The sequence below is a fragment of the Dothidotthia symphoricarpi genome (genome assembly GCF_010015815.1).
Source record: "Dothidotthia symphoricarpi CBS 119687 unplaced genomic scaffold P153scaffold_15, whole genome shotgun sequence".
NCBI lineage: Eukaryota > Fungi > Ascomycota > Dothideomycetes > Pleosporales > Dothidotthiaceae > Dothidotthia > Dothidotthia symphoricarpi.
This window is the reverse complement of record NW_022985022.1, coordinates 849,661-872,461: the sequence shown is the minus strand read 5'-3', so window position 1 is coordinate 872,461 and position 22,801 is coordinate 849,661. Positions and strand designations below refer to the sequence as shown.

General features: G+C 53.4%; 7 protein-coding genes across 7 annotated transcripts; 3 read left to right on the top strand and 4 right to left on the bottom strand.

The window, feature by feature from the left end:
- Nucleotides 1-833: 833 nt before the first annotated feature.
- P153DRAFT_295493 (MFS general substrate transporter) lies at nucleotides 834-2,627 on the bottom strand (the record flags this gene model as incomplete). Its single annotated transcript, XM_033664034.1, has 2 exons — nucleotides 834-1,459; nucleotides 1,493-2,627. 2 exons carry the CDS (start codon nucleotides 2,625-2,627, stop codon nucleotides 834-836), a joined length of 1,761 nt encoding a protein of 586 aa, XP_033521769.1.
- A 1,535-nt stretch (nucleotides 2,628-4,162) lies between these two features.
- On the top strand, nucleotides 4,163-5,914 carry P153DRAFT_344995 (Rtt106-domain-containing protein). The gene is made up of 3 exons (XM_033666073.1): nucleotides 4,163-4,295; nucleotides 4,352-5,044; nucleotides 5,101-5,914. The coding sequence occupies exons 1-3, from the start codon at nucleotides 4,193-4,195 to the stop codon at nucleotides 5,631-5,633; spliced, it is 1,329 nt and encodes a 442-aa protein (XP_033521768.1). The 5' UTR covers nucleotides 4,163-4,192; the 3' UTR covers nucleotides 5,634-5,914.
- On the bottom strand, nucleotides 5,688-6,380 carry P153DRAFT_387921 (uncharacterized protein; the record flags this gene model as incomplete). The annotated part of the gene is made up of 1 exon (XM_033670699.1): nucleotides 5,688-6,380. One exon carries the CDS (start codon nucleotides 6,378-6,380, stop codon nucleotides 5,688-5,690), a length of 693 nt encoding a protein of 230 aa, XP_033521767.1.
- A 367-nt stretch (nucleotides 6,381-6,747) lies between these two features.
- P153DRAFT_295919 (aquaporin-like protein) lies at nucleotides 6,748-7,998 on the bottom strand (the record flags this gene model as incomplete). Its single annotated transcript, XM_033664060.1, has 3 exons — nucleotides 6,748-6,960; nucleotides 7,023-7,523; nucleotides 7,606-7,998. 3 exons carry the CDS (start codon nucleotides 7,996-7,998, stop codon nucleotides 6,748-6,750), a joined length of 1,107 nt encoding a protein of 368 aa, XP_033521766.1.
- A 4,326-nt stretch (nucleotides 7,999-12,324) lies between these two features.
- Nucleotides 12,325-13,740, bottom strand: P153DRAFT_295688 (uncharacterized protein; the record flags this gene model as incomplete). Its single annotated transcript, XM_033664044.1, has 1 exon — nucleotides 12,325-13,740. A coding segment is annotated over one exon (1,416 nt), but the record flags the coding sequence as incomplete, so codon positions are not given.
- A 2,291-nt stretch (nucleotides 13,741-16,031) lies between these two features.
- On the top strand, nucleotides 16,032-16,794 carry P153DRAFT_424623 (uncharacterized protein; the record flags this gene model as incomplete). Its single annotated transcript, XM_033672495.1, has 2 exons — nucleotides 16,032-16,320; nucleotides 16,376-16,794. The coding sequence occupies exons 1-2, from the start codon at nucleotides 16,038-16,040 to the stop codon at nucleotides 16,792-16,794; spliced, it is 702 nt and encodes a 233-aa protein (XP_033521764.1). The 5' UTR covers nucleotides 16,032-16,037.
- Nucleotides 16,795-17,856: 1,062 nt separating this feature from the next.
- On the top strand, nucleotides 17,857-22,712 carry P153DRAFT_295725 (uncharacterized protein; the record flags this gene model as incomplete). Its single annotated transcript, XM_033664046.1, has 5 exons — nucleotides 17,857-18,296; nucleotides 18,342-18,774; nucleotides 18,823-20,875; nucleotides 21,008-21,512; nucleotides 21,566-22,712. The coding sequence occupies 5 exons, from the start codon at nucleotides 17,857-17,859 to the stop codon at nucleotides 22,710-22,712; spliced, it is 4,578 nt and encodes a 1,525-aa protein (XP_033521763.1).
- Between the last annotated feature and the right edge of the window lie 89 nt (nucleotides 22,713-22,801).

Genomic DNA, 22,801 nt, shown 5'->3' with positions numbered 1-22,801 from the left:
TCCGATTGTTGGATAAGCAGTGCGCAGCGAACAGGACCTTGTGTGGGGAACCGTGGAGGAACAATGAGCTGCGATGGTGCTGTTGGATTGCCTGATGTTCATGTCGCTTATGGCTAAATGCGGATCTCTCGCCCACTTCAGAGCTGATTTCGTAAAACTCCATACCCTTTATCGCCTCGAAAATAATTGCCAAAGAGTCTTGTCGGTGCTAAAGTCAAAACAACATCGCCAGCGTTCCGCAATGCCCCCACTTACTTATTTTGAGCTCTACCGGAAACTTGTTCTCATACCCGCTTCCCGGAATGGAGCATCAGCTTCCGGGCTGACATTGCACAGCAGTAAGATAACGAACGATCAGAAAGCTGACCAGTGCCATGATAGCATCTCATGTCAGACTGACGATCTCTATGCATCCGAACAAACGCAGAATCCAAAATTGGATCTCGATCAAAAGTAGAATTGGCAAGTCAGGAATAGATCATCCAGTGCGTACCCTTTCTCGATAGCATTAGGTTTTTATGTCTGACGTCCGACGCCTATTTTTGCAGCAAATTCACCCACGGTTTCAAGTGTAACACAAGTGTTTTCCAAATTACGTTACTAACATATCTTCGCATTCTATCGTAAAATCTGATGAGATGAAAACGAGTGAGAGCTCGAAACCTTACCACGATGTCCAGCCTTGCAATACTCAGACTAAACCTCTGAACTCCAACCACCAAATATTTGATGCAATCTATATACGATTTCAGGAACTACCCATGCACATTGTATCTCATTCTATCTGTGATTGATACACGTATGCCGTGATCCAGTCATCGATCCAAGATATATCATCTTCTAGCTCTCGGCAGATTGCCACGAAGGTCAGGGTTCACTTTCGCTGTCATCCATTCCGAGAATTGACCACTAGACCGGTACATTCTCCTCCAGACTGCAGGAGGTGGGGCAAGCAGCGATGGTTCACTTTCTTGGGTCATGCTGGGTTGGGTGGTCGTTCTCGTGAGGGCAACATCATTGAGACGTTGCTGGGCGATTGACTCTATTTTCTCCTCATCTTGCGTAGCGGACGGTTGTTGCTTCTCCTTGACGCTTCGCCATTCCATGCCCAGAGCAGCAGGGACGGCAAAGCAAGCCACAATGAGTGCAGCGAAAAACGTGCCCTTTGTGAGGGAGTTATTGTATGCCTCGAGAACCTGTAGCCGTAGCGCTGGTGGGACCGATTTTGTCAGCTCCGTTGCACCTGCGTCTAAGATACCATGAGAGTCGAGACCCTTGATGCGTTGGAGACTGTCAGAGAATTTATCAATGTACAGGTTTTGTCCGACCGCTGCAAACACTGCACCGCCTAGTGTCTGGCAAAGTGATAGGATCGCTGTGCCGATGGGAACATCCTGTCTCTGTAGAATGACCTGGACTGCCAGATTCGGATGCTGCATCGTGCAGCCAACGCCAAAGCCTAGGATGACCTGGTAGCCGATCCACATGCTACTGCTGGTATTCATGTTCCAGGTTGTGATTAGGCCAGTACCAGTGGCCATCAAACTAGAACCTAGAATCATGAAGGGAGTGTAATATCCAATGCGCTGCACTAGTCCTCCTGATAGAATTGAGCCCACGACGACGGACAGTACGAGCGGGATAGTGTTGATGCCAGACTGCATCGCCGTAGTCCCTTTAATCGCCTGAAACCAGAGAGGGATGTAAATTGAGATTGTGAGCATGGTTGCTCCTACACAGAACTGAGAGGCACCGCCAAACGCCACACTGCGCTGAAGGAGAATCCTCGCTGGGACCGTCGCGGTAGTGTTTCTTGTCAAGTACTGCCATACGCCGAACCCCATAAAAAGCACTGCAAACACGACGAGTAGTGCAATCAGCCGTGGCGAGTTCCAGGAATATTCTGCCGCTCCCCATTCTAGCGCGAGCAGAAGGCAGGTTATCGCAGGGAGAAACAGGACTGTACCGAGCGGATCCAGATGCCTGACGGTGTCTTTCCAGTTGTTCAACTTTGGCTTCTCCTCTTCTAGCTTCAGAAGCAACATGACGACCAGGATCGTGATTCCTCCCAATGGGAGGTTGATGTAGAAGCACCAACGCCACGTCAGTTTACTTCCCGTGAATGCACCACCCAGCAATGGGCCAGCTACGCTCGCTACCCCGAAACACGCTCCGAATAAACCCTGCAGCATCGGTCGTCGGTGCAACGGCACTGTGTTCAGCATGATCAGGATTGCGCCGGTGAAAATTCCACTACTACCCAGCCCAGCAACCGCTCGTCCAATGATCAACACCATGCTCGTCTGCGCAGCACCGCAGATGGCGCTCCCGATCTCGAAGAGCAAGATTCCAGATAAGAACACGGGTTTCGTGGGGAAAAAGGTGTATACTCTTCCATAGAGAAGGATGAAGCCAGATGATGTAAGCATATACGCACTGCCGTACCAGCCAATGTCGGACATGCTGTTGAACTGATTCGTGATGGCCGGAATCGCGGGCCCCATGATAGTACGGTCAAGCGCGACGAGGAAGATAGAAATATATAAGGAGATCATGATGACCGCCGTTTTTGCTGCTGAAGGGTATGGAGGCGTTGTCGGTAATGTGGTTTCCGCTTGTCCACTCATTGTCCTTGGAACATGGTCTTCAGGCTCGTCTTCTTCCGAATACACCTTTCTCAAAAGGCTCCTTGTGCTGGTATGGTTACTCGTTGGGCGCCTAGGAAGATTGACGGCTGAGTCCACGACCCCACTCTGATATCTCGAGTTCAGACTCGAAGAATAGAACGGCTTATGGAAACCCCTTACATTGGTCACAAAGTCTTGCTGATCCGCTGGCTTGGCTTGTCCTCGTCCGCGAGGTTCCATATTGCTCATCTCAAATGATGTGCTCGAGTCTCCGCTTCCACTACCGTAAGACACGGACCGTATTCTGTTCAACTCTTCTTGCCGCAACGCGTTCCAAGAGTGGGAGTTTCCGCTGTAAGTCAGAGAAGATGGACGCGAGAAGGCATTCTCGCATTCGAATGCTAAGTCTGCGACGATGAAGGCCATGGGGTCGTGATTGTTGTTAGAGCTGAAAGGCGTGCTTCCTTCCACAGGCGTCCAGTCCATCGGTGTTTGATGTTCTACTGGCGTCTCCATATCGACTGCCGTCTGTAAAGAAGTAGTCGACAAGGTCGCCATGTGAAAAGACATAGTTATGTCGATGCCTCCGGGACGAAGGTTCCAATGAACTAGTTCTTCTGAACTTCGCGCATATAATCAAAAGCGTAGATCAAGAAACTGAATGACAAGTTTGAGACTCAAATCGAGGTATGTATCATGAGGTAGTCTCTTGCAACAATGAATACTTTGTTAAAGCCACCAACTTCAGCACGAAAGAGATAGCTAGGTTTGGGCAAAATCAACTTGGCAGGCCCTCTTCTGCACTGCTATTCACTCAACAGTCGGCGATCCGCAGCAGATGGCAGCCGACGGTGCACAGCCGTGTGCACGCCGAGACCCTGATGACTGTGCATCCATACACCCTCATAGTAGCAGCTTGTCTATCACGGTGGAACACCGATCTCGCTTGTGCATGCGTGTTTCTTGTGATCTGCAGCTGAACTGTGAGGTCAGCCGGCAAACAATTCGGGGAGCCGGAGGCGCCTGCAGGTCATCATCCTCTTCCAAGACAACTGAGACAAGAAATCGATCGAGACAACAATACTGGCGGTGCGAGTCTATTCATAGACAAGGCGTGATGGTGTGAGATGAGAGGTGAATATCGAAGTGGCAGAGCTACCGTGCATCGGTCTTGTCAACGCCGACATGGTTGTACGGATTGGCTGCAGAGCTTATCGAATATAGTACAGGTATGGGAAGGTAAGAATCAAGCTGAAGTCAGGGTTCGAGTGGATGAAGTTGTAGGTCACGATTCAAAGGGCGATGACATGTATGTCGACAGAAAGCGTGTGGGAAAGAAATATGGTATAGAATGGCCAGGGTGTCCAGTAACGGCAGTCATCTTCGCGACCAGACAGCACCAAAGCATGCTGGCGAAGTTGTCAGGCGAAACAGGCTCAGTTGGAGATGTGTGACGTGCACAGCTGGCGTCGAGGCTTGGGAAGTCGCGACCCACCCACGCGGCGCGTCCTCGCCGTGTTGCATCATCGCGACAACACCAACCCAAAGTCACATAATCACGCGCCATGGCCTTTACAGCGCTGAACACACAGGCGCCGCATCCGCCGGAGATTGAGAGTGCCTTTGCTGGCAACCACGAGCTGCGGAAGCGTGTGCACGCGGCAATTGGTGTGTATTCGCCATCTGTTGTTTTTGGGAGACTTGATGCTAACGAATGCTCCAAGACCAAAATCCTACGCAGGGCACCCTTTTCCGCGACATTTCCACGTATATTCTCAATCAGACATCGACCTCGACCTCAGCCTCAAACGTACAACCCCCAGCGGAGCCTGCGGCCAAGAAGCGCAGGCTAGAAGACAGCAACGACGCGCAGAACAGCTCCACGGCGACAGGCGGAGGCAGCCTTACCACCGCCGCGACAAAAGCATGGCGCTCCTACCCCGGCGTTAGCTTCTCCATCCCACAGCGCAAGAAGTTTACACTCGAGCTGCTCGACACAAAAGACGGCGGGATCAGGGCAGTAGGCCCAAGTGGGAACGTCGAATTTGCCATTGCGTGGAAAGACGTGGACCAGGTCTTCTGCCTGCCTGTGCCGGAGAAGGCGAAGAAGCAGCACAACTTTGTCGTCATACCCGTGCACGGCGACGGTGTCAACCCTGTGCCCGACGAGCTGAAGGCGTCGGTGCAAGAGCCCATGGTGTGGACGTTTGAGGAGGCGACGGGTAAGAACGTCGTCGAGGGCGAGGATCCAGGGCCAGGACCCATGGCTGATGCGCTACGCCACTGTCTGAAGCAGGCTGGCACACGAAAGAACGTTGTCTTCCCCGACGCCGACGACTTCTCCAGCGCCGTCCCAGAGAGCCATCGAAAGAGCGAGAAGGCGTATCACGTCAAGGCGCACAGGGGGAGCAAAGAAGGTTCGTACACAATGCTGTCCAACCTGCATACGCGCTCGTCACTAACACTCCACCAGGCTACCTCTTCTTCACTTCCGTAGGCATCCTGTACGGCTACAAGAAACCTCTGGCCTTCTTCGACTTCGCCGCTGTCAACAGCATATCCTACACTGCCGTCCTGCGCAACACATTCAACCTCGTCATCACTACACCCACACAGGAAATCGAGTTTGGCATGCTCGACCAAGCAGACTACGCCGGCATAAACGACTATGTCCAGAAACACGACCTGCAGGATGCCAGTCTGGCTGCAGCACGACGCGCCAAGAAGCTCAACATCAATAAGACGGATAAGAACAAAGAGAATGGGGCAGAGTCAAACGGCGGTGATGCTGCGGGTGCAGAGGACGACGAGTCGGAGATTCAGAAAGCCGAGCGGCTGTTGCAAGAACAGGAAGATGAAGAAGACGAGGACGAAGAGGACTACGATCCTGGGAGTGAGGGTGAGAGTGAGGGCTCAGGGTCCGACTCGGAAGATGAGGAAGGCGGGGAGGGGTATGAGGATGCTGACATGGAAGAACAAGGCGAAGGTGAAGAGATGGAAGAATAATAGCTATCATAATCCTCAGGAGAACATCATTTCTCTTCACTTCGTGATCCTCGCTCAACGCGCGCACAAACACATCCTCATCTCCCCTCCCTTTAGCACCCCTGTCTTTGCCTCTCCCAACCTGACCTCCGTTTTGTACACGATGAACCACGCCAAACAATGCGCAATCAATATCGCAAAGCCAAATACAAACAATACAAAAGCCATCGCAGCAATGCCAATCTTCAATACTGACATGCCCGCTTGTGGATTCTTCTTCTTCGACACAGATGACAGAACAGACTGCACCGGAGGCGCATTAGGCGACATAAACGCAGCTTCCACCGGCATCTCTCCAGTCTCCTTCTCTGTTGCAGGTATATCCGCGGGGAACAATCGTCTCGCGCCCCCCTTCTCCTCCAACTCCCTACCCGTCTTCCTTCTAGGCGTCAAACTTCCCGGTAAAACACTCCCCTCCCCTTCTTTCTGCACAGGAAACGGCCTCTCCCACGGCTTCCTCGTCACCGTACTCATCGGTTCGCTCGTCGCGGCTCCCTGATCCTCACTCGCGTCCGCTCCGAAGCGCGATCGCGCACGTACTGGCGTCGTGGTCTCTCGTAGCGCTCTGAATCGAAGGATCGCGGGTCGTGCTTCTGGAGGCTTGGTTGAGCGCGGCTTCTTAAGGAGCAGGTGGCGGGGGAGCTGTACCGAGATGATTGGGAGGCAGACTGCTAGGAGGCAGGCGAAGAAGAGGAAGGGCGCTGACATTTTGTTGCGGTATGGATCTTAGGTGGATGTGTTGGTTATTCGTAGGTTGTATGGAATGGTAGGTGGATTTTGGTGTAAAAATGTAGCCTAGGGTGGTGTGGTGTGGTAGGATTGAAGAGGAATAAGGTTGGATTGCCATATCGATTTGGGTTGTTGCTTCCTGAACGGTGGTATGCTGGGATGCGAGGAAGGTGCGAGGTGCAACAGACCAATATTCGTTGCCCATCCTTCCTTGACCCGTTGACACCTCTGAACCGGGGAATGCGATTACTGCGCAATGGAATGCCTGCTCTTCTTCAATGAGAAATCATATTGCTTATTCCAGGAAAGGCCAAATTTTCCAAAATCTTCGGCACGCGATACAATCTTACACGTGCTCCACGCGTCCACTCCTACCATCCGCGCGAGGAGACTCTGGAGTTATCTGCCTATCAATACCGCCCATATCCTCCCTTGACATTTCGTTTGACGAGACTCGATCGATTGAACGCATTGCTTCCACAACAGCCATGGCGGCGACATTCGGACGTTCGACCTGTCCTGCGCTTGAAGGATGGGAAGGAGGGTGGAAAAGAGCCGCCTATAACATCGAGTTAGTATGAGAAAACAACAGATACAGATGGTACGAAAAAAGTTACGAACCTCGTGATCGTCAAAGTCCTGGCCCGGATTGACAGTCTCATACTCGGCCATCTTGACAATTTTATACATGGCCCACGCCAACAGCGTTCCCATGATAGGGCCAAACCAATAGATATAATGGTAACTCGGAAACGTTCCTGTTACAACACAAGGTCCAAAACTCCTTGCCGGATTCAAGCTTCCGCCGGTGAAAAAGACTCCGACAAGTTCCGCGACGAAGAGTGCCATTCCAATGCCAATGGGCGCTAGGAACGTAGCCTTGTGCTTTTCAGCCGCAAGCATGAAGATGGTGAAGACGAGGAGCGAAGTAAGGAACATCTCAAGAAAGACGCCGCGCGCGGGGGACACGCCGTTCCCAAGGTTTGTGGAAACGTTTAGGGGACCAGGGAGAATGGCTTCAACAACAGCTGCGGCGCACATACCGGCGAGCATCTGAGAGACGAAGCAGAGCGCTGCGCGGACGGATCCAATGGCGCCGATGAGATAGAGACCTAGTGTGACCTGTTCGCCTTTATTAGCATGCGTCCTTCCTCGTTCTCTCGTCCCACAAGTGTTTTTACAACTACCGACAGGTAAGACTTACGGCAGGATTGAACAAGCCACCACTGACACGGAAGAAGACCCAGACATTGACCATCAGGCTGAACCCAAAGATCAGGCTGATATAGAGTAACACACTTGTATCAGGCGCTTGTGTAATGCTGTTATTGTTCTGTCCCGCTGTAGATGCATTGCTGGCCACGGCGGCCGAATTGGCGACCTGGGTCCCTCCAAACGCGAAGAAAAGGAACATGAATGTGCCAGCAAACTCCGCAAAGGCGGCAACAAGCTCATTCCGCCATCTGTTGGTGAACCACGAGCGTCCTTGATTCGGGCCATTGGGATCCGGTCTAGTGGTCTGGCCGTTGCTTTCGTCTTTTATGCTCGCCGCCGAGTCTTGGTTGTGTCGAGGGAGGATGTTGCGGAGGGGTGTCATAGTGGCGGCTGCGTGGTTGAATCGGGTGTAATCGAAGATGCGTAGCAGCTGAAACGAAACTCGGAGAATGACGCACGTATAGAAGACAAGGAAGACAAATATGAAGGAAACGGGAGATTACAAAGGAGAAAGTATGCAAAAGCTCAGCCGTGAAATCGGATAGAGAGCTTCCACCTCTTTACATAGTACGGAGGAGGCTGACGTCTTTTCACGGATATAGCTCATTGAATTTTGGTGGCGTTGACGCATCGACTGCCACTAGGACTAATCCAACGGTTTCTTTTTCACCACTCAAGAACGTTTGCTCCACATCCCAACCTTCCATACCGTTCCGGTTCCCACCAATGGTGATGACACCCCGCATCAGCTTACCTGCGAAGCGACCCTGCATGACCACTCGCTCTATCCAAAGACAGGTCGGGCGATTTTGACGGGCTAAGCGATTGGAATCGTTGGTACAGATGACGGTAGATGGTGGAGCATACTCGCAATCCCTTTATCCGGGTCCGTACTTCACGACGGGCAAGCTCCCGTCAACGCAGGCCGCGTGTTGACTTGTCAAAGGACCACCTAGCCCCTTTCCTGTCGGAGGCTGACACAAAGCAGAAGTAGCTGTTAGCTGCGGCGGGCAGTTTAGCGAGTCAAATCAATACAACCTGACATGCGGTGGCGCTGTCAAAATAGATAAAGGGATGGTAAAGTACCGTCGAGTATGTGCAGATCGAGGCTGTGAAAACGTTAGCGTGTGCAGATCGTGACGTAAATTTGGCGAGGCTAGTGCCCGCGGCCTAGTCTGCCGATTTTCACTACTGCCGTCTTGGTACGACATCCGTGTCTGGGAAGTGCTGGAAATATATCGGAAACAGCACATTTCGCCTCTTCGGTTTGGTGGTGTTTTCGATCAGAAGCCACAATTGCGAACACGATCACTTCACATATCTACGCAGCACCTCGTTTCCACTCAAAGTATTGCCACCCGCTGCATAGTAGTCCTAATACGGAAGTTTCGAATCAGTTGGGATCTACTGATATTACGCATCACGATCTTAATATTCAAATCAAGCCGCGCCTTCTCTACTAAGGTTCGGCAGATCGACTGTCCAAAGCACACTGTGGGGATTGAAACAATGGCATTGATTTTGAGCATCCATGATCCCAGGCTCCAAGTACATTATCTAGTGCAACCTTCAAAGCTAGCAGTCGCCACACTTGCTTATGTATCTCTCCTCAATGATGTCTTGCATCTCAAGCTATGTCGTGATCATGGATCTATGACTTCTTGTAGCCTTGGCACTTTCTACGCCCCGGTCTCGCATCATCAGCCAGTTGCTCATCAGTCCATGCTTCGTCAGACATCTCAACCCACTCCAAATCACTGAGATCATCCTCATCTGGTGCAATTCTCATATCATCAACTGCAACCGAGTCACTATGGCCCAGAACTATCTCAACATGGTGAACCTCGGTTGTGTTAGTGTCGGGGATAGCGGCCTTGCCGAGCGAGTGTTGAATCCACGACATTTTCGCACCGCAACGTGTGACCCTATCGACTGCACTGCGGGGAGCTTTTCAACATCACCAGAAGCAGGCGTATGGAGGTGCATTGTGATGAAACATCGAGTCGTCGCATATCCAGTGAAGTGGATGATCTTCCCACCCAAGGAACCGCATAGTGAGACGCTATGTCATAAGTCCCTCACAAATCGGGTGGCTGCGGTCGCTTGTCTAGCCAATCGATATATTTACCTTTGAGGTGCCGCGCTTCCGGGAACCCATACCCATGTGATGAGCCGCTAGCGGAGATCACCCCTATCAAGCTCAGGAAGGTTGTACCAAGGATCTAACAAAGCGTGCACAACATCCAATGCACATGTCCAACTATTTTGTCCGTTACCTGACATATATGCTAGTACTTCACATACATAGCCCACCTTTTCGCTCGATATAATATGAGTATGGGTGTTCTCGAAATACCAAGAAATACGGCGCAGTGGAATCTTGCAACAGCTTCACAACTACGCCTAACATTCGTGTGCAAGTCGTGTGCTTGGACTTTGAAAAGGACACGCCTAGCGTGCACTTTTGCAAATTGTACCATTTTGCGGCTTGTAGAAGCCACAATAACGCAGCTCACTTCCCGCCTTTACACTTTGTCCGAGAGAAACGACCACGCACTAAAGCACAATCGTAACCGAAATCTAGTAAGATGAACTGTAGCTCGTCGCAAGACACGCGTTAACGTTGATCTACAACAATATCATACAAACAGCTACACTTAGCGAAGTATTGTTTCGACTACATACGAAAGAAATCGAAAACATCAAAACTTGTACATTGTATGAGCGCACGCCCTCAATAACCAACCTCCCACACCGATCGACCGATCAGGTATTGCACTCGTGTTCGCTTGTCCAAGTGACACAATAGCCGGTAGACAAGCCACATGGCGCTGCGGGAGCTCGTACAAAGCAATCCAAGAACGACGCACTCGTTCGTGTTGTGCATATCCGGGGTCGAGAAAACTAACACCTAATACGAGGGCCTTGCTGCATGGGTGAATTGCAACCAATGCAAGTTTGACTTGACATGCTTTTTCACGTGATTCAACAACACCAGATAGGAGCGTAAAGCCCATGCTGTCCTGTTTCGAATCGCTTGAAGATTGGATTATAAGCAGGCGAATTGAATATATATAACTATGACTTGTCGCAAGGAACTACAGACGCCCGTACACAGAAATCTCGTGGTGCTTTTGTGTAACACGGCGTCACGTCGTGCAGATGACGTTTTCTCACGTCAAGGGACATGGTGTCAAGGAGTGGTTTGACAGCCTGACCCAGCAACCTGGATTCGGTTGACGTCCCGCTCTACCAGAAAACTCCGATCTCCATCTTACCAGATTTGCGTCATACGCTGACCCTTGGCGAGTGATACCGACTGGGGCCTTTCTCTTGCTGGACGATCTGTCAGTGCGTCCTGCTGTCAGTCAACGATGACCAACATGGTTAAGAGGGAAATGTTCGTCGGTGGATTGACATCTGATTTGAGTAGGATATGTGAAGACGTTATGAGAGTGTGTGTCAAGCGAGTTCAAGAAATCACTTGTCCAAGCAAACAACACGAGAAGAAAATCAAAAGCTTCGGAAGTAGTGAATAGAAGGGTAACCAAATGCGAGCAATGCCAAAGGCGGCATGCAAATGCAACATGTAGAATTTGAGTAAAATAACTAGGTACAAGAAGAAAGTTCAGACATAACACGTTTTGTCACAAACTACGAGCAAGCCGAGTCCTGCCCCGCGTGTTCACCATAACCGCATCCCTCCATCGAATCATACTCAGTACTGGCCTTGGGTAGCCGTAGGTGTAGGCCTGACCTTCGTCTCGAGCGTGCAAGGCGTGCTGGAAGCCGTGCCCTTGCCCATACCGAAGTTGTACTTCTCGGGCTGGAAGTTAGCGGAAGGCCTTCCTGAGGGACGCGGGTGAACGTGTCCCGCGCCGTGCCAAGATCCCCAACCGGAGGGGCGAGGGCGGCCAAAGCCGTAACCGGGACGTCCGTGGTTGAAGCCCGGTCGGCCAGTTCCCATTGGGTACGGGACGGCTCCAGTACCGGTGGGAAAGCCGGAACCGTATGCAGACTCGGGAAGGGCAGTGGGGTACTCGGTAGGCAGAGCGGCGCTGCTCGGGACCTCCTCACCGGCGACGTTGGTGGAAGCTGCCTCAGTGCCAGTGCAAGATGTAGAGGAGGCAACAGGGGTCTCGGAAGACTCAGGGCCAATGGTTGGGTTGGGCACCTCGGTGCTTGATGTGAAAGCTGGGGCCAAAGACATGATGAAAGACTCAAGGCCCGGGAGTTCCACAGACAGCGAAGCGTTAGGCAGGTCGAGGTTGACGGATGATGCCGGAGGTGTGATTGTAGCTCCCGAGGTCACAAGCTCAAAGGTGGGAAGCACGGTGTCTGCAGGCACTCCATAAGCAGCCGTGGTCGTAGGTAGGACAGACGCGTCAACAACTGCGGGTGTGCCAGTCGATTCAGCGTTCACGTTCCTGGACGTAACCTTGATGACCTTGGAGGTCCTAACCCGGGTAGTCCTGACCTTGGTGGAGGCCTTGACTGTAGTGGAGGTCTTGACGGCAGCGGAAGACTTAACAGCGGCAGCGGAGGACTGAACAGCGGCAGCGGTGGTGGGCTTAACAGCAGCGGCAGAGGAAGATTTAGCAGCGGCAGCGGAGGTGGCAGCAGTGGAAGCCTTGATAGACGAGGCAGGGGTAGCAGCAGCGGAGGCCTTGACAGATGAGGCGGAAGCACCAGTTCCAGCTGTAAGACCCATGCAGGCGAAGCTGATGGCCTTGACATTGGCGGCAGTGACGGGTCCATCGAGCTTCCAGGCCATGTCGACGTAAGGCCAGCAGATGCGGCCATCGGCCATGGTCACCATATCACCAGCAACATAGGTATCCATGCTCTTGATTGGCGCACCAACCTTTACACCGTTGTTGACAAGCTGGTAGTATGCGCCCGTGAATGTGCCCTTGCAACCCATGGCAATGAACTCGCAGGTTGGCGCGGCAATCTCCTCCCAAGTAACAAGAGCATTCTTGCCATCGAAAGCGGCGACGTGGGCGTTCGAGCAATCGGCGGAACCGGTGGTGATCCAGTTAACTTGAGAGTCACCGTCACCACCAAGCACGGAAGTAGCTTGCTTGCCAACGATGGTCTTCTTGTCCGAGAAAGTGGCGATGGCAACGTTGCGGTTGACGGTACGGTTAGCAGCGTGGGTGTATCCAGCGCCCATCCAGTCATTGAGCGTCAAATCCTTGGCTCCTCGAGAGACCCAAGAGAAGATGTACGAGTCGCTGCCGATGAAACGTGCAAGGCCGCTGTAGGACCCACTCATTCCGCCCATAGCCTCGTTGCTTGCACCGTTCTGAACGTTCTCGTTGGATACCTTGACGCCGTTGTTGTTCATGCCGGAGTCTCCAGTGTTCAACCAGATGGCGCCCTGGTCCTCAGCGCAAAGACTAGCAAAGGGAACAGCGTCGGCAGCCTCAAAAGCGATACCGGTGTTGTGCGAGCAGCCCCAACCGGAGCTGGCGCCCTGGATCTGCTTGAGGGAACCATCCTTAGTGACGTACTGAATAGCATCACCAAAGTGACCCTGAGCGTCGCCATTGTAGGCAGAGACGACAATGTAAGCACCGTACATGCCAGAGGCCTCGGAATAGGCAAGATCACCGTTGATGTCAGGTGAGAAAAAGTTGCCCATGCCGCTGTCAATGTCGGGGCCACCGATCCATGTCTTGAAGGTCTGTTTACCAGCGGTGTAACGGTAGAGAACAGCGACAGGAGAGGTGGCCGGAGGCGCACCAGTCGTGGTAGAAGGCATGGGTTCGTTGGTGAGGAGCGCGAAACCATCGTTGTGCGCAACCAATCCACCTGCCTCCTTTCCAGCAGCAACAGTAACGGCCGTGCCTACAGCAGCGAAGGTGGTAGGGTCGACCTGTTGAATGTGTACACCCGTCTTGCTGGCATCGAGGTATGCAAGGTAAGCAGATTTGCCATCAGGCGAGACCGCAAAGGGTGTACGGCGATGATGGGGCAGGCCAGTCCAGTAAGCCTCCTGGATAGGGTTGAACGACGCGGAAAGTGACAAGCTTCCGACATGCTTCACCAGGTTGCTGTCGGAAAGCTGAGCAGTCACGGTGCTCGCAAGCACGGACAAAAAGAAGGACGTGGTCAACATGTTGCAGGTAGATCTGAAGTTTTTTAAAAGAATGACAAAGAATGAACGGACGACCAGCGGGTCCAAAAGAGTGACAAAAAGAGCAAATGTTGCAAAGACCGTGAAGCAGTAACGACTACCATAGAGCTGGAGTCGCCTGTGTATATAAAGCAGACGGACATGAAACGTGCCATTCACGCCAGGATCAGGGACTGAACTGCCAACCGTTTCAACGGGAACCACTCCGGAGACAACCTCATGCGTCAAAATGCGGGCACCAACAGCTCCACCGACCGAAAGCGAGGAGCAGCCACGAGTGGTGGAATCATCGGAATGAGAGCCTGTGGTAGACAAGCGACATTAGGATTGTTTCAATGTGTTTCGCTCCAAGGCGCTAGTGGGAAATCACCCATAGTCACATGATGCATCTAGCCACCAATGGACCACGATACCTTCACTCTTGTACCAGCATTATACGAGATTGTCTCCTTTCTATCCAGCATACCGAAAACGCTTTTGTGCATATTGCAATCTTTTACAATGTGTGAATTGTCGTTTTGAAATTTGATCTGACCAGGACGAGCGAAAAATCAAGTCTCTGTGTCGCGCAGCACTTGAAGAGAGCATCAAGTGTGTGGGATTTGGCAGTGCCCAGTCGAGTCATTCTCGTTGAGTAGTGGTCTGCTCGCCACCTGAGTCAGTCAAGAATTCGGGTTGAGCGATCATTACAATTGACCGAAAGGCCCGCATGCATCGTGTATATACGACGCCAGATGAGGTTGAGTATTCCGCCCGAGCCGGAAGTAACTGGGACATGACGAGCCGTACCGAGTGGAACACGCCATACTAGAGCTTGTCCGTTTTATATCCGTCTCTCCAATGACTCCGATCGCTGTAGGATTCATCGGTAGATGTCTTTCAGAGTTGGCGGTCTACAATTGGAGTCAGTCCTGACTAAGGGCTTGCCTACCGAAGCCTGCTCGTATCTCGACAATTTCATCCTTCCACCGATGGAAATGAGTGCTGACTTTGATTTTCGACAGTATTACCGCCTCTCCGATGAGATTCAAGACGGCTCTCGGCTCTGATGGGCCTACCCCGGTGATGGTATGAAGGATTTCAATAACCCCTTGGATTACAATGTCGTATATTCTGCCCGAAAATTTACCAGCATGCGAACGCATACAAGTACTGCGCATGGCGTATCAGAGCGATTTGGGTAGAGGCACAAACAGAGCGAAGAGTGCATCTCAATCGCTGTGTGCAATATAACCGGGTAAGGCTGAGGAGTAATGAATACAGTGGTATCCCCACTGAAAATTTCCCGAAGCGCGATCCCGCACGGACAGGCTTCGGCGAATCAGAAGGTTTGTTGTAGTCTCACTCCTAAATTGTAGTATATCTGTACTTCTGTGGGATACCACAATATGGTCAATAGTCGTGCACGCGTCGAGGTAGTGTTACTTGCTTGCCAAGTCCCCTAAGCAAAGTGGCGTTTGGGGGCCAAATGCTCACCACTACAACTCATCTGCTATCACTTGAAACTGCACAACGCAGCCTCTCTGACGTTGTCCTCGAAGCTCTGCTCTCATGGTCAAATACAAAGTGAATCGGGTTATGCCGGCACTCGATTGACACACCAAGAATCGGATATCGACCTCGAAATCGCCCTGGAGATGTGTAGACTCTTCATTTCGTTCACCGGTCAGCAAGACGTATATATGCAAGGGCCCTCGTTTCCATTACAGCCGTCCATTACCAACGTGATTTCCCTGCAGGCCAAATTGGAAGATACTATAAATTGACTTCAGTACGTGGGAAATAGCCAATGATGGGTGGTACGGACTGCAGCCACTCGTTACAGCACTGCAGCCACGCTGCCTTTTCAAGGGCGCAACTCGCTGTACGAGATTCTCAGCGTGCATGATTACTGCGCCCTGGGGTGTGGAAAGCGAGGTACGATAGATGCGTGGTCTTGGTCTATACCTGGGTAAGCGAGTGATCAGGCTGAACTACTTGCGATATGGAGTTACGGTGAAGGCTGCAAGAGCGGATTGGTGAGTTTGACATCGATATGTGATGCAGGCTGGGCTATGCCTTTTGCGGGAGTACAGCTTCTCGTACGGATGAGGTATGTGGAGGCTGGGTCAGAACGTCCACAGGACAGACTTTGTGGGTGTCTAGGTGGCAAGCTGGAGTCGTATATAGCCTTGCGGGGTTTGCTGTCAGTCTCGTTTTAGTTCTCAGACATCTCGTTTTACCCATCGTATTCTCTATACAGTCAGTCGTTCAAATCAGCATTTCAATATACTGCCATCATGTACACTCAACTCATCACCATCACTATCGCCATCCTCTCTACCACCTCCCTCGCTTCTCAAGCCTTCACAAACGCCAACGCGTTCGGCGCCATGCTTCGGCGCGGCGACGCTATTGCAAAGCGTCAAGGCTACACCCCCGATACCGTCCTTTGCGGCTCTGGCGACACATGCGAGGAGGCGTGTGGAGCGGGCCAGGTCGAGTGTCCGTCGAGCAGTATATCTACGCTCTACTGCCACGATTCGACGGACGGTTCGCACTGCTGCTCTGACGGGTCAGGAAGTGAGTATCCCATCATGTCAACGTCCATGCCAGCTCTTACTAACAACACAACCAGACTCGTGTGACGCAGGATTCTACTGCACCACGGATGGTACCGACACATATTGCTGCCTCAACAGCATAGATACGTCTGCGTGTGCGGCTGTGTACTCGCTCTCTGCATCGCTGATCCGCGAGACTGCCAGTGTCATCCCGTCGGCTGCTCTTTTGTCTAGTAGTGTTCCTGCGGAGACGCCTGCTAGTACCTCCAGGTTGATTTATGTCTCGAGTACTGTTTCTTCTGCGTCTGCGTCTGCGTCTGAGTCTGCCACGTCCAGCTCGACGACTAGCAGGTCGAGTACTAGGTCTGCGAGTGCTACGCTTGCGAGCCCTACGTCTGCGAGCCCGACGCCTTCTCAGTTTTCTGGTGCTGCTGCGAAGGTTGGGGTTGCGGGTATGGCTGTGCTTGCGGGTGGGCTTGCTGGACTGTTGTAGGGTGAGGGTAGGACGTGTGGATGATTCAGCGTGGGTGGTTGTCGATTACATCACTTGGACAGATTATGCAGTGGATGAACCTCCACTCTGGGATAGACTATGTAGTGAATGAATCTATCCTTTGAAATAGATTATGCAGTGAATGTACCTATAACTTGAGAGATGAAAGATGAGACGATGGATGTGACGGGGGCTGCATCTCGATAGTGCTGAACAAAAACAAAGTTAAGATTGACGATAGTCCAAGTCCCAGAAGAAATGAGTACACAGTAGTTCAAGCGACGAATTTGGCACGGCTTCATAGCTGGCTTTGCGCCGTGATACGTCACTGCATAGTGTATGTGGTGTTTGTGTGGATGGGCAGGTTGTAGATGATGCACGTTGATTTGGTTGCTTGATGGTATTCAAACTCCAGAGTAGTCCAAGCCGAGAGTGATTCAGACTCTCAGTGGTTGCGGGATGCAGGGCTGCGTCATGATGTGTGGATGGTCGAGGGAAGCGCCGGGGTGATGTGCTGTCATGGCTCAGGCTAATCACGCTTGACGAGCTCTGTGCATGGGGCGGAAGCTACTGCAGCAGCGAATACGACGTCGTTGACGACGGCCGCCGCCCACCAAACCGTCGCCAAAACGCGAGTCGCAACAGCTTTCCGCATGCCTGGATGCATGACGAGATCTCGGGCGAGCGTCTGCTGAGCACTTGACCGGGTCGGATTCGCGGTAGAGACGGGGTGCGACGACGAGACTGCTGGACACGGCGGAGGCCCATTTCGAGGCCCGGCCAGGATCCCCAACTAGCAGTCAGCCCTTTCAACGGCCAGGACGCAGGACGAACCCCGCCGGCCGCGACTATACGAGCAGCCGCCATTCGACGTCTGACGCCTCTTGGGACGAGCGATTGACGGCGGCAGGACATGCGCATGCACACGACGCCGGGCACACTGGTTCCCTCGACCCCTCCACCACGGCCAGGACGCAGACGACGGGCAGGATAGACACGGCGGGCAGGACAGACACAGCCGGCAGGACACACTCGGCGGGCAGGACACACACACTCGGCAGCATGGTGTCGCACCCGCCCAAGACGGCGCACGCGGCCGTCCACTCGCGCGCCTCGAACCACCACCCGCACGTCAGCGCCAGCACGCCCGGCCATGCGAAGAAGCCGTCGTCGTCGAACCTCAGCGCCCAGTCGCGCGACCGCGAGCCCCGGCCGAGCAGAGAGGGCGCGGCGCAGCGGGCGGCGCAGGACGTCGCGGGCCTCAAGGACTTCCAGCTGGGCGACTGCCTGGGCAAGGGCGCCTTTGGCAGCGTGTACCGCGCGCTCAACTGGGGCACGGGCGAGACGGTGGCCATCAAGCAGGTCCGCCTCGAGAACCTGGGCGTGGCCGACCTGAAGAACATGGAGATGGAGATCGACCTGCTCAAGAACCTCAACCACGCCAACATCGTCAAGTACAACGGCTTCGTGCGCAGCTCCGAGAGCCTGTACATCATCCTCGAGTAGGCCAACGCTCCACTCTCCCCAGACACAACTGACGCTTCTAGGTACTGCGAGAACGGCTCGCTGCACAGCATCTGCAAGAACTTCGGCAAGTTCCCCGAGAACCTCGTCGCCCTCTACATGTCGCAGGTCCTGCACGGCCTGCTCTACCTCCACGAGCAGGGCGTCATCCACCGCGACATCAAGGGCGCCAACATCCTGACCACCAAGGAGGGCCTGGTCAAGCTGGCCGACTTCGGTGTCGCTACGAAGCAGTCGGGCCTCGACCAGTCGAGCGTCGTGGGCACCCCCTATTGGATGGCCCCCGAGGTCATCGAGCTGTCCGGCGCCACCACGTCCTCGGACATCTGGAGCGTCGGCTGCACCGTCATCGAGCTGATCGAGGGCAAGCCGCCGTACCACAAGCTGCAGCCCATGCAGGCCCTGTTCCGCATCGTCAACGACGAGCACCCCCCGATACCCGGCAGCGCCTCTCCGGTCAGTGCTCCCCCGCCATCCCCCGCTACGCTTTGCTAACACGCACAGCTTCTCCGCGAGTTTCTCATGGAATGCTTCCAGAAGAACCCCACCCTGCGCATCCCCGCCAAACGCCTGCTCAAGCACCCGTGGATCGTGAGCGCCAAACGGACCGTTCCCGCAGTGCCCACCAAGCCCACCGAGTACCAGGAAGCCGTCAAGTCCGTGCAGGAGTGGAACGAAGCACTCAGGTCGCCCAGCTCCCTTCGCCGAAGCTCTCGCATTGCGTCCGGCATCCAGAAACCCGCGGCTCAGTTCCCGTCCCCGGCAAACGTCGCCGTCGCAGGTCCTCGCAAGACGCCAGTCAACGTCAACGTACTAAAACACAGGCCCACAGCCGAGTCTTTCCGTTCGCCAGAACTCGACCATGACGACAACTGGGACAACGATTTCGACGACACTATCTCATCCCGCGCACTCCAGATGCCGCATCTGAAGCCTCAAGATAACTTCGCTGGCTTATTTTCAGGAGATCGACTCAAAGCATATGCCAGTTTCGATGCCGTTCTCGAAGGCCCAGATTTCGGCGACGGTGAGACTACGGTGAAGAGTCCGCTGAATCTACGGCACCTCCAGAACTTTCCACAGGCCTTTGCGCGAAAGCAGTCGAACAGTTCCAAGGGTTCAAATGGTAAAGCGAGAGGGTACTCGTCGTCTTCCAGGTCGACATCTGACGCCAACTCGGATCTCGACGACAAATTCGACGCCCAGCCAAAGACAGCATTCCTACGCGGGATTCACAAAGCAAATCCTATGCCAAAAGCGAAGGTGACTGCCCCGGCAAGACCAAGTCAGATGTTCAGCGAGAGTCCAAGTGAGGACTACTCAGACCTATTACCAGCAGATGAGGGCGCATTCGCGAAAAAGCTCAAAGCTATGCAGCATGCGCAATCGCCAGCTGTGCTACCCCCTCAGCCAGTCCTCATAGCCACTTCTAGCTCGCCAACCGAATCCTTCTCGCCACGATTGTTCCATCCCAGCGACCTGAAATCTGCGCCAAAGTCTATACGAGATACAAAGAGCGGGGGAGCCGTACGACATCGGTCCGGGAGTTCGACATCTATCCGAAAACTGCAGCGCACCCAGTCCCAGATCGAGATCCAGAAGTACGCAGAAGACGAAGGCGATGACTTTTCCGATGTATTTGGCGACTTCAGAGGACCTTCCAGTGCGAGCCGTAGTAGAAGTGAAAGCGAGACCGGCAGCGAGCACAGCGGCGTCGCTATGATCACCTCCAAGATATCGACAACATTTACCATCGCTACCGATGAGGAAGATTTGGACCCTTTCGCAAACCTGGACGAAGGGCTTGACAACCTGAATCTTGAGAATAATGTTGCTCGAGACCGGGACGACCGACTGACAAAGGCGACGGAACATCTTGTCGGTTGCTTGAAGACTAACCAGCCTGATGATGAGCTTTTAGAGATTGCTGAGCAGCTTATCCAGATTCTGTACGAATCACCAGACAAGCGTAGTATCATCGTGAGGAGCCATGGCATGTTGCCTATATTGGAGATTTTGGGGACCATACCACCGAACGATGTCGTTCTTCCGCTCCTGAAGATCATCAACTTGATGATTCTCGAAGATGCCGAAGCGCAGGAATCACTATCTTTCCTCGGCGGAATACCAACGATATGTCAATTTGCTTACAAAAGATACCCCTCCGATATCCGAAAGGAAGCCGCGGCGTTTGTGAGACAGATGTATCAGACGAGCACACTGACGCTGCAAATGTTCATTGGCTGTGGTGGCATCAACGTCCTAGTTGAGTTCTTGGAAGAAGACATTGACGCAGAGCGGGACCTTGTTCTCATTGGGGTTAACGGTGTCTTTGGTGTGTTTCAGTTGCAGGGGCCGACACCGAAGAACGACTTCTGCAGGATTTTCAGTAGAAGTAGTGTTTTGTATCCACTATCACTGGTATTGAATCGCATGGTGGAAGAGGATGGAGAGGTTGCAAGACTCATTGTCGAACGCATTGTACACATATTCTTGATCTTTTCGCAGGCGGAAAGCCACGTCAAGGATCTCGTGGCGGACCGTATGATTCTGAAGCGTAAGTCATCTCGTCCCTTTTCCGTCAATCCTCCGAGATATGGCTTCATCGCTGTCGAACAAGTGGCTGGAGCAGTGTCGCCACGGCCTTGTGTTTGCCGCTATCCTATGGAACCTGGCTAATCATTCACAGGTGTCTTGAAAGATCTCCGAAAAATGGCGCCGCCACATCAAATCACCATGCTCAAGTTCATCAAGAACCTTAGCTCGCTCTCCTCAACCCATGAAGCACTGCAGAATTCGAATGCCATCGACATTCTTATCGAACTACTCAAATCAACTCGCCAGAAAGATGCAGTCTCTCGCAATCAAATTCGTTCTGCCTCCGACCCAACCCGACTACCACCCTTCCACCGCGAGATCTCCAACCAAATTCTCAACACCATGTACAATCTTTGTCGACACAACAAGTCACGGCAAGAAGAAGCAGCCTTGTCTGATGTTATTCCGCTACTCAAGGAGGTGGTGCGCGAAGGCGGACCGCTCAAGGAGTTTGCCTTGCCAGTGCTACTGGAGATGGTGAACTCTGGCAAGGTGTCGAGAAAGATGCTTTGGGATGCCAAGGGTCTTGCTTTTTACGTGTCTCTATTGGGCGATCGGAATTGGGCGGTCACAGCCTTGGATGCCATCTTTGTATGGTATGTACTCTTCACGCTCCACTCTGGAAATCGATGATGCTAACCGAGTTCAGGCTCCAAGAGGAAACGGCCCGGGTCGAGCAATATCTCCTATCTTCACAGTCCAATTTCACACCAGCTATCATCTCCGTGTACACTTCAGCGGATCTCTCACACTCAACGTTCGAGAACATGCTCGAGCCGCTACAGAAGCTCGTCCGCTTGTCTCCACCTATCGCCGCATCTCTCGCCGTTCCTGAGATCTTTGCTCGCACGGAGCAAAAGCTAGGCCACAAGGACGCCGTCACACGTCTCAACCTGCTGCGCATCTTGCGAACGATATGCGACGCCAAGGAAGAGGGCTGCTGGCTCATCCGCGCGTTCGGCTGCTATGGACGCGTTACATGGCTTATGGAACAAGACCCTGCCGTCCTTGTCCGCCAGATGGCCGAAGAGCTCGTTCGTGCGTGCGACGAAGTCGAAGTCAACGGTGTCGGCGCAGGATCCAACGGCAAACGCAGCATCTCCCGCGCCTCGAACATCGGCATGAACCTACGGCGCCCCACATCATCAACCGGTCGCCGCGACGGCTCAGGCTCCAGCAGCGGATCAACACTCCTAGGCATGACGCCCCCAACACCCACCAGCCTGAAAAACACATTCCTCATCCCTCCAATGTCAACACCAACCCACGTAGGCAGCGGCCGCGATCGCATCACACGCAGCCACTCCTCAATCGGTATGTGGGATCTCGCTGAAGACCCCGCCGCCCCGCCTTCATCCGGCCGCTCGAAACCCCCCGCCCTAACACGAAGCTCGACTTCCTTCGCCGCCCTCAGCACACCGACATCCTCCCGCACCCAGGGCTCCAGACCCGCAAGCAGAGACGCAGCCTCGTCGCTCTCCCGCCTCGAAGCAAACGCAAACGCAAACGCAAGCGCAAAATCCTCCACCGACCGCTCGCGCCTCCCCAAAGCACGACAGGACCCCCGCCACGAACCGAGACACATCCAGAGCCGTCTGAACTTGCATGACCCCACGAGTCGCCGTAGACAGAGCGGCGTCGGCACAACAGAGAATGACTCTCCTGTCGCGGTGGTGGCTACTCCGCCGCCGTTGCCCAGACTGCAGATCGTAAGGCGCAGGAGGGAGACGAGTGGTGGCGAGATGACGACGGCGGCGAGGAAGGCGGCGGGGCCGGCGACGCCGAGCGCGGATTAGAAGTCTGCTGCTGTTACTCCTGCTGCTGCTGCTGCTTCGAGTGGTGATGGATATGTGGCTGTGTGTATTAGGCGGAGGAGGGGATGGAC